Source organism: Lathyrus oleraceus, chromosome 4 (assembly GCF_024323335.1).
Source record: "Lathyrus oleraceus cultivar Zhongwan6 chromosome 4, CAAS_Psat_ZW6_1.0, whole genome shotgun sequence".
NCBI classification, from domain to species: Eukaryota; Viridiplantae; Streptophyta; class Magnoliopsida; order Fabales; family Fabaceae; genus Lathyrus; species Lathyrus oleraceus.
In genome coordinates, this window is record NC_066582.1 from 117,567,788 (window position 1) to 117,580,757 (window position 12,970).

Sequence of the window (12,970 nt, forward strand, 5' to 3'; positions counted from 1 at the left end):
TATTAGTTTTGATTTGAAAACTTCTTATCTTTTTTGGGTTTTGTTCGTACTTTTCCCTTTTCCCTTGGAAACAATAAAAACGCGGTGGCGACTCTTGTTTATTTGATGTCTAGCTTGTCCATAGCTTGATGATCATGAATTTACTACTACAGTGGTATATGGACTCTGGCTGCTCAAATCACCTAACTAGAAACAAACAATGGCGGATTAATTTTGACTCTAGAAAGATGACAAAAATCAGATATGCTGATGATAAATATTTGAATGCTAAAGGAATGGGAAATGTCAAGGTCAGAGTGAAGAATTGTAAAATTGTTCTGATCAAGGATGTTTGGTATGTTCCTGGCATGAAGAAAAATCCAATGAGTGTAGGTCATCTAATTGAGAAAGGTTCCTCAGTTACTATGAAGGACAATCTCTTAAAGTTGTATAATTTTGATCAGAAGTTGATTATGCAGTATGAACAGGGAAGAAACAGAACATTCAAGGTGAATGTCGAAACAACTGAAATTAAATATTATAGTGCTGAAGGTGACAGTGAGTTGTGGCATAAAGGATTAGGGCATCTGAACTTTAGAAGCTTAGGGAATATGAGTTCTAATAAGTTGGTACATGGCATTCCTAAGATTGTGAAGCCTAAGAAGTCATGTGAGATATGCATGAAAGGTAAGCAACCTAGATTTCCATTTGCATCAAAAGTAGCTCCAAGAGAAAAACATGCTTTGGGAGTAGTGCATTCTGATGTATGTGGAACATTTGAAATACCTTCACTTGGAAGAAATAAGTACTTTTGTCACTTGTGAATGAGTTCACAAGAATTACACGGATAACACTCATCAAGTTTAAGCATGAATTGTTTGTTGAGTTTTAGAAGTTCAAGGTGAAAGCTGAAAAACAGATTGGTCAGAAGCTGATAATTCTCATAACTCATGGTGGAGGTGAGTGCAACTTTGCAGAGTTCATAAGGTTTTATGAGGAGAATGGAATCAAGCATGAGGTTACTGCTCTATACACTCCTCAACACAATGGTCTTGATGAAAGAAGAAGCAAAAACTTGCTTGATATGACAAAGAGGATGCTGAAGCAAAAGAAGTTCCCTCACACCTTGTGGGGAGAAGCTGGTTCTACTACAACATATGTGCTTAACATATGTCCAATTAAAAAGCTGAAGGAAATTGCTCCTTTGGAGAAGTGAATTGGAGATAAGCAAAGTGTGCGTCATCTTAAGGTGTTTGGTTCTATTTGTTATAAATATGTCCCAGATGCTAAAAGAAGAAAATTGGACGACAAAAGCAGAGTCATGTTGCTTGTAGGGTACCACAGTACATGGGCTTATAAGATATATTGTCTTATCACTAACAAAGTTAAATTCAGTAGAGATGTCATTATGAAAGAATTAGAAGCGTGGGATTGGAACAAGTCTCAATCCAACTATGGTGTAGTGTAAACACCTGAGTTAACTTCTAAAGACCTTTCAAACTCTGGAGGAGATTCTTAGTTTGAAGATGAGTCTGAGTCTGAAGGTGACTGTGTTGCTGAAGAAGAGTCTGAAGGCAAATCTGACTTCGAAGGTGAATCTAATTCTGATACAGATTCTGATGATGATCCAAACTTTGGTGGTGATCATGCCTCTGAAGGCAGCCCAACATCTAATATTGTTCCAGCATCTGAAGAATATTCTAAACAAATTCAAAGGCCACAAAAAAACAAATAAATACCAAGAAGGTTTGCAGAGTTTGACATGTTGCAAGATACGAGATAGACTCTGAAGGGGAAATCATTCAGTGTGCCATGTTAGTAGACTATAAACTAGTAAGTACTAAAGAAGCTCTCAAGAAGAAAGTGTGGTTGAAGTCCATGAAAGAAGAACTTGAGGCGATAGAAAGAAACAAGACTTGAGATTTGACTGAGCTTCCAAAGAACAAGAAATCCATCAGTGTCATATGGGTTTACAAGGTGAAACTAAAGCCAGATGGATTAATTGGAAACACAAAGCAAGAATAATAGTTGGAGGATTTCTACAGAAATATGGACTAGATTACTTTGAGGTATTTTCTCCTATAGCTAGACATTAAACAACCAGACTGGTGATTACTATAGCCACTAACAAGATTCAGCCTTTGATGCATTTGGATGTGAAATCTACATTTCTAAATAATCTTTTATAAGAGAAGATTAATGGTCTTTTCCGTAATCATTAATGTTCTTATATTATAGATACTTATTTATATTTTAATAAATTACTAAAAATAACAAAAAAATAATAATATGAAGCAATTAATTTTTTATTTACTCATATATTTAAATCACAAACCTATTTCTTTTATAAATTATACTTATTTTTCTTATAAATTAATATGATCCTCTATTTTAAGTGATAATTTATAAGGACAACTATAAATTAATATGGTATACTATTTGTTTCTTATAAATTTATATGATTCTCATAATGGAGAACAAATTATTTTTAATGGAATAGATAATTAATTATTTGATAAAATTACATCAAATTTTCTGTTATTTTTTTAACAGGTTGGTCATTTACATTTTCTTCTAACGACTTGATCGATGATTTTTACATTCATTTTCTCATATTTTGAACATTTAGAAATATGTGCCGATTGTATTTCTGATTGTATTTTATCATTTTCATACCACTTAAAATAATTGAATCCATAATTAGCACATTCACTATGTTAAAAAAGAATAAGCATACATATATTTGATAACTTAAATGATCAAATTATTATAAAAAACTAAAAAGATCAATATATAACACAGAAATAATTTAAAGAACATCTGATATAATTTTGCTTAATTATTTTTAATGCACATCTACTTTTAATATATAAAAGTTAATTACCACCATAATTACTTAATTACCCTAATTACAATCCATAATACAGCTAATTTCATGTTCCTTTAAGTAATTTCGTACTAAACTCTATTTAATACTCTAACTAACTCTACCATTTTACAATTTAATAAATTTGCCTCGACAACATAAAAATTGATTCAACTATATATTATATAAAATATAATTAAAAAATTGATTCAAATATATCAAAATACATTAATATTATTATTTATTAATATTTATTATCACAATTATTATCATTATTAATCCCATTTACCCACTTAATCCCATTTACCCACTTAATATCAAATTGATTCAAATATTAATAATAATAATAATATATGTCATCCATTTTGAATGCAAATGAGTGTAAGAAAAGCAAAACAATTTGAATTTAAAAATTTAAAATAAAAGAAATTATTTTTGTGAGAGGTTTAAAATAAATAAGCTATAAGTATAATTAAGTTTTTTAAATTTATAATAATAAATTATTTATAGAATTAAGTATATAATTAAGTTTCTATTTTGAGAAAAATATTCATTTGATTCAAAGATAAAATTACTCATGAAATAATATCTAAATATTCAATGATCAAATCGATTTGATTTCATGCGATTTAGTTTTAATTTGAATCTGTTTTTTAATATCTAAATTACAAATTATAACTTTTATTAATACTAATTTTATAAAAATGAAATAATAAATTTAAAAAGTAAAATTTTAAAATAAGAATACTTAATTATATTTGAAACAAATGAAATATTAAAAGTAAATAGATAGACTAACCTAATAATTAATCTTAAAACAAACTAATAATAAATTAATATATTATATTGTATTATATTAATAAAAAATAAATAAGTATATTATATTATATTATATTAATAAAAAATAAATAAGTATGGTTCGGATTGAACTACTTTTGAAAATTAATTCAAGATTTAATTCGATGCAAGCCATTTTCATAAAAAAAAGAGTAGAATTTTAATACATTTAAAATTATTTGATCCCATTTACTATCATCATTATTAATCTCATTTAAAAGTAGATATTGTTATTTATTAATATTTATTATCATCATTATTAATCCCATTTACCCACTTAATATTATTATTATTGTTAATATTGTTATTTATTAATATTTATTATCATCATTATTAATCCAATTTAAAAGTAGATATTGTTATTTATTAATATTTATTATCATCGATTTTGAATGCAAATGAGTATAAGAAAAGCAAAACAATTTGAATTTAAAAATTTAAAATAAAAGAAATTATTTTTGTGAGAGGTTTAAAATAAATAAGCTATAAGTATAATTAAGTTTTTTAAATTTATAATAATAAATTATTTATAGAATTAAGTATATAATTAAGTTTCTATTTTGAGAAAAATATTCATTTGATTCAAAGATAAAATTACTCATGAAATAATATCTAAATATTCAATGATCAAATCGATTTGATTTCATGCGATTTAGTTTTAATTTGAATCTGTTTTTTAATATCTAAATTACAAATTATAACTTTTATTAATACTAATTTTATAAAAATGAAATAATAAATTTAAAAAGTAAAATTTAAAAATAAGAATACTTAATTATATTTGAAACAAATGAAATATTAAAAGTAAATAGATAGACTAACCTAATAATTAATCTTAAAACAAACTAATAATAAATTAATATATTATATTGTATTATATTAATAAAAAATAAATAAGTATATTATATTATATTATATTAATAAAAAATAAATAAGTATGGTTCGGATTGAACTACTTTTGAAAATTAATTCAAGATTTAATTCGATGCAAGCCATTTTCATAAAAAAAAGAGTAGAATTTTAATACATTTAAAATTATTTGATCCCATTTACTATCATCATTATTATCATCATTATTAATCCCATTTAAAAGTAGATATTGTTATTTATTAATATTTATTATCATCATTATTAATCTCATTTACCCACTTAATATTATTATTATTGTTAATATTGTTATTTATTAATATTTATTATCATCATTATTATTCCCATTTACCCTTTTCAGCATTTTGCCACACACTTCTATCAAATTTATATACTTTTTTTCCAAGTTATTAGGTTTGTAATTTTATAGTTATCTAAATTTGTAGTTACATTAATTTTTGAATTTTTTTTCAGTGAAAATGAGTAGAAAGGTTGATTCTGTGAAAGACATCAATGACTCAAAAGAAACTTGGCGTCTTGCTGTTCGAATAATGGATGTTTGGAGTGTTGTGAATAATAAGGGTATTGAACATTTGGAGATGATTGTTATGGATTCCTTGGTAAATTGCTTTTCTTTTTTTAAGTATAGTTTTTTGTATGATAGTTAGTAATTACAACAAAATGCTTTTTTGTATAACATATAAAAAGAAGATTATTTTTATTTTGTTAGGGTGATTGGATTCAGGTCCTTATTCGTCATGACCATTTACTGAAATGGAAAGAGGTCATTAAGGAGAATATGACCTGCATTATAAACAATGGCAGTGTCTATAACAATGATTTTCAGTGGAAGGTATGTGATCATTCAAAAAAAATTGTGTTTCTTGGTGGTACCACAATGAAGGCAATCAAACTTCAAAATATTCCACCTAAAGGATATTTCTTTAAAGATTTTGGTGAGATACTTCAAGGCAAATGCAAAACCGATAGACTGGAAGGTAATTTAAATTCTATTATAACTTATATAACTTATATATTTGCAAACACATTCAATAATGAACCTTACTTTAATGTAGATATTATTGGTGCTGTTAGTGAGATAAATCATATCCAATCCAACACTCCGGGAAAGAAAGTTGTTGTTTCTGTTGTGCTGAAAGATTTGAAGTAATGCGCATTGTTTTCATAACTTATGTGTTTGATAAATTTATATATTTTGCATCACTGAATCCCATCATATAATATTGTTTATTTATATTGCAAAATAGGGGTAATTGCATAAATTGCAATTTATGGGAAATCTATGGATCAAAAATTTTGGCTTACTACAATGATCCTAAAAACAATGAAGCTATTGTAATTCTGCTCACTCATGCAATGGTAAAAGATGGCCAAGGTATTACACTATCAGACTTTATAAATACATAGCTGATTTGTATTTTTCATTATACGTTCAATAATTTTTATATTAATTATACAATTTACAGTGTCAAATGCATGGAATTACAAATTGTTGATAAATGAAGACATCCCTGAAATTCAAGATTTTATGTCTAAGTATGGATTTTATTTATTTATTTATATTCAGATTATTATACATAATTTTTAATTTCAAAAACAATCTTATTTCTATAGGTTGCCTACTAATGAACAGAAGGAGAAGCCTACTCAATCTGCAAAATCTCTTTCTAATTGGTCTGGTGGTTCTCAGTATTCGCCAGTAGAAAGGTTTGTTCATAATGCGAAATGTATGTCCTTAAGTCAGTTCTGCAAAATCAAACATGTAACTTGAATACTATAGAGCCGAATTTATCTTTACTATTACAATTATATTGTTTGCTTTTTGAAATTAATATCATTTTTTATTTGCTTTTAGGAAACTTTATGTGTTACTGTAGCAACCACATTGAAATTTGCTGTCTCAAAGTATGGATGGTTTTATTATGGCTGCACAAGGTGTTCTTCGAAGGCACCTAATCCTGAAAAAGCTTATGAATGTTCATGTGGGCAAAAAGTCGAACAGCCTATACCAAGGTACATATAATCTAGATGAATTGCAAATAAATTTGGTAATGGATTTGTTATTACCAAGGTACATATAATCTAGATGAATTGCAAATAAATTTGGTAATGGATCATGTGGGCAAAAAGTCGAACAACCTATACCAAGAAAGTAAAGATAGAACCATCTTCTTAATTAGAATTTTCGGAAATTTGATATTGAAATATATTTTATGAACTTTTTAGCACCAGAATGAGTTTAAGTATGAAGTTGTTAAGAACATGATATGTTTTGGTTGTAGGATGTGTTCTTACTTTTTTGAAGTGTTTATTTTGTGGGATTACAATTGACATTTATATTTCATGTATGATTTAAAGGATGATAATGAGTATTTAATTCATGTGTGTGAAATTATTCAAAATCCTATGTTGTTATGTTGAACATTGTGTTTTGTGTGTTCTTTCAACTACAAAATTTATATGAGTATCATATCTTCAAATGTTAATAAGTATTTTAGATTGATAACAAAATACGTTGTCATCTTATGAAATATGTGTATACGACTAAATTATAAATAGATTATTGCATCTCATGTTTGCTTTCAGCATGCCCAATGGTGTTAGAAATTAAAAAAACAATTACATAAAAATTTATTATGAAATCCTTCAAAACTAATTATAGAAAACACATAGAAACACATTTTTTTACAATTTTTTTTCAAAGTCTAATACATATGTTAAAATTGCAGGTAGTTCAGAAATGTTGGAGCAATGTTTGAATCTTACATTCAACTGAATTAAGGATTTATAAAAAAAATAAGGTATAATTATCATATACAGTGAAATGTTGGAGCAATGTTTGAATCAAGCATTCAACTTAATTAAGGATTCAGAAATGTTGGAGCAATGTTGTAAAAATATTTTTGTATTATATTTTTTGATTATTTCCTTAATATAGTATTAAAAAAAATTAAGCAAATTATATTACTATAAATTAATAATGTTTTACTTTATTATGTCCCAAACTGGAAAAAGTTATTTGTGGAAATTTTTTGAACCCATTTATTGATCATTTAACCTCCATTACATTAAAAAAAACTCTTATGTAATAAATTTGTGTACGTTGATCCAACCATATATATATATATATATATATATATATATATATATATATATATATATATATATATATATATATATATATATATATATATATATATATATATATATAAATATAAATAAACAAAAAAATATATTATATTTTAATTTTTTTTAAAATAAATTATTGCACTTGTACGACCCGTGCGAACGCAAGGGTCCTTTAATAGTGTTACATATAAGATATTTCAGAGCTTTAGATAAAATTTAATTTGATGTTAATTCAACAAAACAAATCTCATTTGTAAAATTAATTCATAATAACTTATGTTTATGACCTTTATCTTTAATATCATATATTTCTTGTTAATTTTAACAAACAATGAATACTCGATTTTAACATTTAAAAATCAATAACAAACTCTAACAAACAAGACCTTACAAAAACATGTGTCAATTACTAATTACCATTAATATGTCATACCAATAAAGATTAATTACTTTCAATAATATAAAGCATCGTGTACTTTTACAAGTACATTATTATTAGTCAATTTAATTTTTTACCTACTATTTATAAAAAGAAGTATATTTTTTTAATTCAACTAATATATCTTGTCTATATTATATTCAGATATATTGTTTATTCAGTTAATTTAAAAAATTATTAAAAAAAAATTAACTGATTTTATTAATTTAAATATGTAATTACTAAAAAAAAGTAATAGCTTAGAAAATAAATTGAATTTTCATTAAGTAATATACCACAAAATGGAGTTCAACCAGCCCATAATATTTTAGTCCAAACATACCCGAAGCGGTGACGGTTCACCGGAGAATGGAGAAGAAGCGGAAAAGGAAGCAAACGGCGGAGACCGTCAAGCGAAAGACAAAGTCCGTTCGGGTGGGTCAAATCCAAACGGAGAATCCGAAGAACCCCTTCCCTTCACACAGTGCACCGACTCCACAAGAATGCCTCGACATACGAGACACTCTCTTAACCCTACACGGCATACCTCCAGAACTCGCCAAATACCGCAAATCCCAATCAACCGACGACACCGCGCCACCGGAAACCGTTCTCGACGGTTTAGTCCGAACAATACTCTCACAGAACACCACGGAAACTAATTCCCAGAAAGCTTTCGTTTCTCTGAAATCACTATTTCCCACATGGGAACATGTAGGTAACAACTTCGTTAGCGTTTTCTTCTTTCTAATTGTATCATCATCATTATAAGTTTTGTGTTATCTGAAACGGCGTTGTTTTGCGTGTTGAAGGTGCATGGTGCTGAGTCTAAGGAGTTAGAGAATGCTATTCGATGTGGTGGTTTAGCACCGACTAAGGCTTCGTGTATTAAGAATTTGTTGCGGTGTTTGTTAGAGAGAAAGGGTAAATTGTGCTTAGAGTATTTGAGAGATTTGCCTGTTGATGAAGTTAAAGCTGAGCTTTCTCTTTTCAAAGGAATTGGTCCCAAAACAGTAATCTTTTTTCCCTTATTTCTCTCTCTTTTTTTTAGCTTATTGGTATGTTCATGAATGCTAATCAAAATAACTTGTGGGCTATGAACGGTTGACACCGGTAATAATTTGAAAAAATGAATAAATTGGATGTGATCACAAGTGTTGGTGTCCGACACTGGCACGGACACGCCATTTGTTAGAGGTGTCGGTCATGGTTTTAAATTGCGGTCCGCAACCGCAATTGCACCCGCAATATTGCGGATGCAGTTGCCTCCGCAACAGCATTAGACTGCAATTGCGGTGTGATTTTAAAATTACACCTTCAATTGTATTAGGAACCATATCAAATAGTTTCAATCATGATTTTTCAAGTATCTTAATCAAGAAACGAAATATTAGAATCCTTAAACTCAATTTACTTTAATTTAAAAACTTAATATTAAGGGTTTTTCAACATTGTATTTCAAACACCTACCTATAAAAATTCACACCCCAACGGCCGCAATGCGCATCGCAACAAGCGCAATGACCGCAATCGCAACACCCGCATCCGCAGCCGCAACCGCAATTTAAAACCATGGTGTCGGTGGTGCTGCAGAGCTTGTGGGAAATGTTTATCATATATTACCATTATAGTCGCATGTCTTTTTTTGTTATTTATACGGAATTAGGGTTAGGATTACTTTTGATTTTTGATGGCATCTCCACAAAATTGGATTAGGCAGTGGAAGTTTCTAGATTGAATCATATTTGATGGTTTTCAACTTGGCTATATGTATAATTTTTGCAATGTTTCTTGTTGAGTTACAATTTTGCTATAGCTATAAACTACGGATTTGGGAAGTTATTATTCTGACTATCTCAATGCTGTTTTTGCCTTTTTCTTTTTAAACAATAATGCTCATATGTGCTTTTAAAGCTATAATGTGTTGTAGAAAACAGAAGATGCATATGTTATGGTTTGGTAAAAATGTGACTCTGGTGCATAATGTTGTTTTTCTCCCTTTGATTTTCTCTATTTCATCCCTCTCCCAATTTGATGACTGCATCGGCACCTTGTTTCTCATTCAGAAGCGACTGCCCTCCAAATTTCTTAATTGATCTTCATGTTATATACATTTTATCTGCAAAAGAAGTGTTAGCCTTGAGAAAATTATTAACATTTTTTGTAGTGATATTTTGTGTCAATGATGTTGGTTTTTTATTTTACCTTTTATCTAAGTTAAGAGGCTCAACCATGCAGAGCTTAACTGAAGTAGATCGTAGTAAGATTATTTGGCAGGTGCATGCATGTATATTCTGCCTGTTTTAGCAATATGTACTTTGTAGTATATGATATCAGGTGTGAATAGATTGAGATGTGGACAATCTATTAAGTATATAACTCAAAGCTGTTTGGTGTAGATAAGGCACCCTACGTCCCTCTCAGCTCCATGGATTCTAGTGCTTTGAGTGATTCTGGTGGATTTTATTTACACATTAGGCTTAATTTCAATGTTATCTGAAGCATGAGACAATAGGCTTGATATTCGGGGCACATGCTTATAAGGTTTTGGTTCCTGCAAATCATAGTGAATTACCTTCATGAACCTGGCTTGGCCTAGGGAGTAAAATGATGGGCTACCTGTTCACTATGTTACTTATTTTCTTGAAATATCAAAATGTTCACCTATGTTAGATCATTGTTTTCTTTAATTTTTTTATTAGGAGAATAATTTGTAAACTGGATGACGGAAAGACTTTTCCATTTTGTTTTGGGATATAATGGCACCTAGACATTAGAACTTGACTTAAATGCCATAAAGCACGGATACCGGAAACACGGCACCGACACTGACACATCGACACCGGTAATAATTTGAAAACAATAAATAAATTAAACGTAATCACAAGTGTCGGTTTCGGACACGGATACAAGCATACCTTTTTTCAGAGGTGTCAAGTGTTATATAGCTTAAATGTGTATACTTCCTTCTCTAGTACAAAAGAGACTTTTGACAAGCAATCTTAGTGGGATAATTTGTTGTATTGGTGATATGTCAATGTTGATTGTGTTTTGTTGCATCATTTGTCACATCATCATGTTAAAATTTGTGATACTCTAAACTTAATCAATTCAATATAAATGTGTAGACAATTTCCTCCTCTGTGTTGCTGTTTCTAAATTACGTGATTATTATAGGTGTCCTGTGTGTTGATGTTCAACCTTCAGCTAGATGATTTTCCCGTGGACACTCACGTATGTATTGATTCCATCTTTCTTTTACCGCATATGATTCTATTGAGTTATTTCAAAACACTTAAATATTTATGCAGATATTTGAGATTGCAAAAACCATGGGTTGGGTACCAGCTGTTGCAGATAGAAACAAGACATACCTTCATCTAAACCAGAGGATCCCGGATGAACTTAAGTTTGACCTGAATTGCCTTCTGTATACTCATGGGAAGCTCTGCAGTAAATGCTCCAGTAAAAAGGGAAACAAACAACAGGAGAAATTCAATGATAACTCGTGTCCTTTATTAAATTATTATAGTCAGTCAGTTTGAACTTTTGAATTCTGCTAACAAATTATTTTCTGTCTTTTGATTCCTAGTTCAATATGGACACTCTGATCTTCTAACTATGTTGAACCCTTGTGATATAGACTTAGGCAGGATAACAATTTTGAAAATAGTCGGAAGAAAGGTTTAGTTTGGATTGCTTGAAAATTGATCAATTTCTAATTCAATAGTTGGTGTTTTATGTGAAAACTACTTTGTTTATAGAATGACAAGTATAACATTGGTCGTGAAGAGACGAGAAGTAAATTACTTCCATTTGGAAGTCTGTCCTAAAGTTTGCATCACAATTCACAGGTTTTTGACTCATGCATTTCCTTATGCTTCTAATTCCATGTTCCTTGTATCCAACAGGTATTTGAGATCAATCACCTTAAGTATAGCATAATTGAAAAATTGAACAAATGTCGTTTTCCTTTTGATATTATTGAAAGAAGTGAACAGTGAACACCTATCGGAACTAGTCACCATTAGAGATTAGAGACCAGGGCGAAAATAGAACAATGCTGGCTACTTCGATGACAAACAGATGATCCTATCCTAAGCAAACATGTTAACGTGTATGCATCCCTTCATTTTTAAAAAATAAATGGAGAATCTCATTTAGAGAGGGATAAACACAAAGATTGTGGGTTCTACTACCAAATAGATTCCACCATCATTTTATTATTTTTATATGTTTTTTTTCTTCCATCTAAATCTATATGGTGAAATAAATTTTTTAAATCCAACTGAAAATTTGAATTTTGGAAAGTTAAAGTTAAATCTATATGGTGAAATAAATTTTTTAACCCATTAGATTAGCATAAAAACGTGTTTTGTCCCAAGAGTGCAGATTTTTTTGAGTTTAAGGCATATTTTTGTACAAAGAAAAGGAGAAAATGAAGGATACCATTAGATAACATTTATAACTGTTGTAAGTCTTTATTTTTACTTTTCTATAGTTAAAGTCATAAAGATGAGAGGTTAGTTCTTTTAAATTAGATTTCATTTAGATGATTATACTCTAAACATGTGATTTAGGTAATTCTCACGACTGTGTCAGTAATTACTTTATTTATAATTATATAGTCATTTTTGAGTTTAATGCTTTTTTTATCTATGAAATTGGAAGAATTGATTTAGATGGTAATTGAGATTTAGCGGTGAATTGCTCATTCAATTTATAAAGTTATGTGATAGTAGTGATAGTTGGCGTTGTAGCTAGAATAGTCTTTATCATTAGTTTAGTTTTACGCGCTATAAAATCTTAAAACCTTATCTAGTTGCATTGAGGGGTCCTATATGTTGGGAGGT

At 28.9% G+C, this 12,970-nt stretch overlaps 1 protein-coding gene across 1 annotated transcript; it reads left to right on the forward strand.

Moving 5' to 3' along the window:
- Positions 1–8,374: 8,374 nt before the first annotated feature.
- Positions 8,375–11,858, forward strand: LOC127073887 (putative DNA glycosylase At3g47830). Its single transcript, XM_051015131.1, has 4 exons — positions 8,375–8,831; positions 8,930–9,130; positions 11,295–11,351; positions 11,429–11,858. The coding sequence occupies exons 1-4, from the start codon at positions 8,487–8,489 to the stop codon at positions 11,660–11,662; spliced, it is 837 nt and encodes a 278-aa protein (XP_050871088.1). The 5' UTR covers positions 8,375–8,486; the 3' UTR covers positions 11,663–11,858.
- The last annotated feature ends 1,112 nt before the right edge of the window (positions 11,859–12,970 follow it).

Excerpts from the sequence above, each read along its gene's own strand:
- LOC127073887 (XM_051015131.1), top strand. The coding sequence starts at position 8,487 with ATGGAGAAGAAGCGGAAAAGGAAGCAAACGGCGGAGACCGTCAAGCGA. Across the intron at positions 8,832-8,929 it reads TATTTCCCACATGGGAACAT|GTGCATGGTGCTGAGTCTAA; the intron begins GTAGGTAACAAC and ends TGCGTGTTGAAG. Across the intron at positions 11,352-11,428 it reads ATTTTCCCGTGGACACTCAC|ATATTTGAGATTGCAAAAAC; the intron begins GTATGTATTGAT and ends ATATTTATGCAG.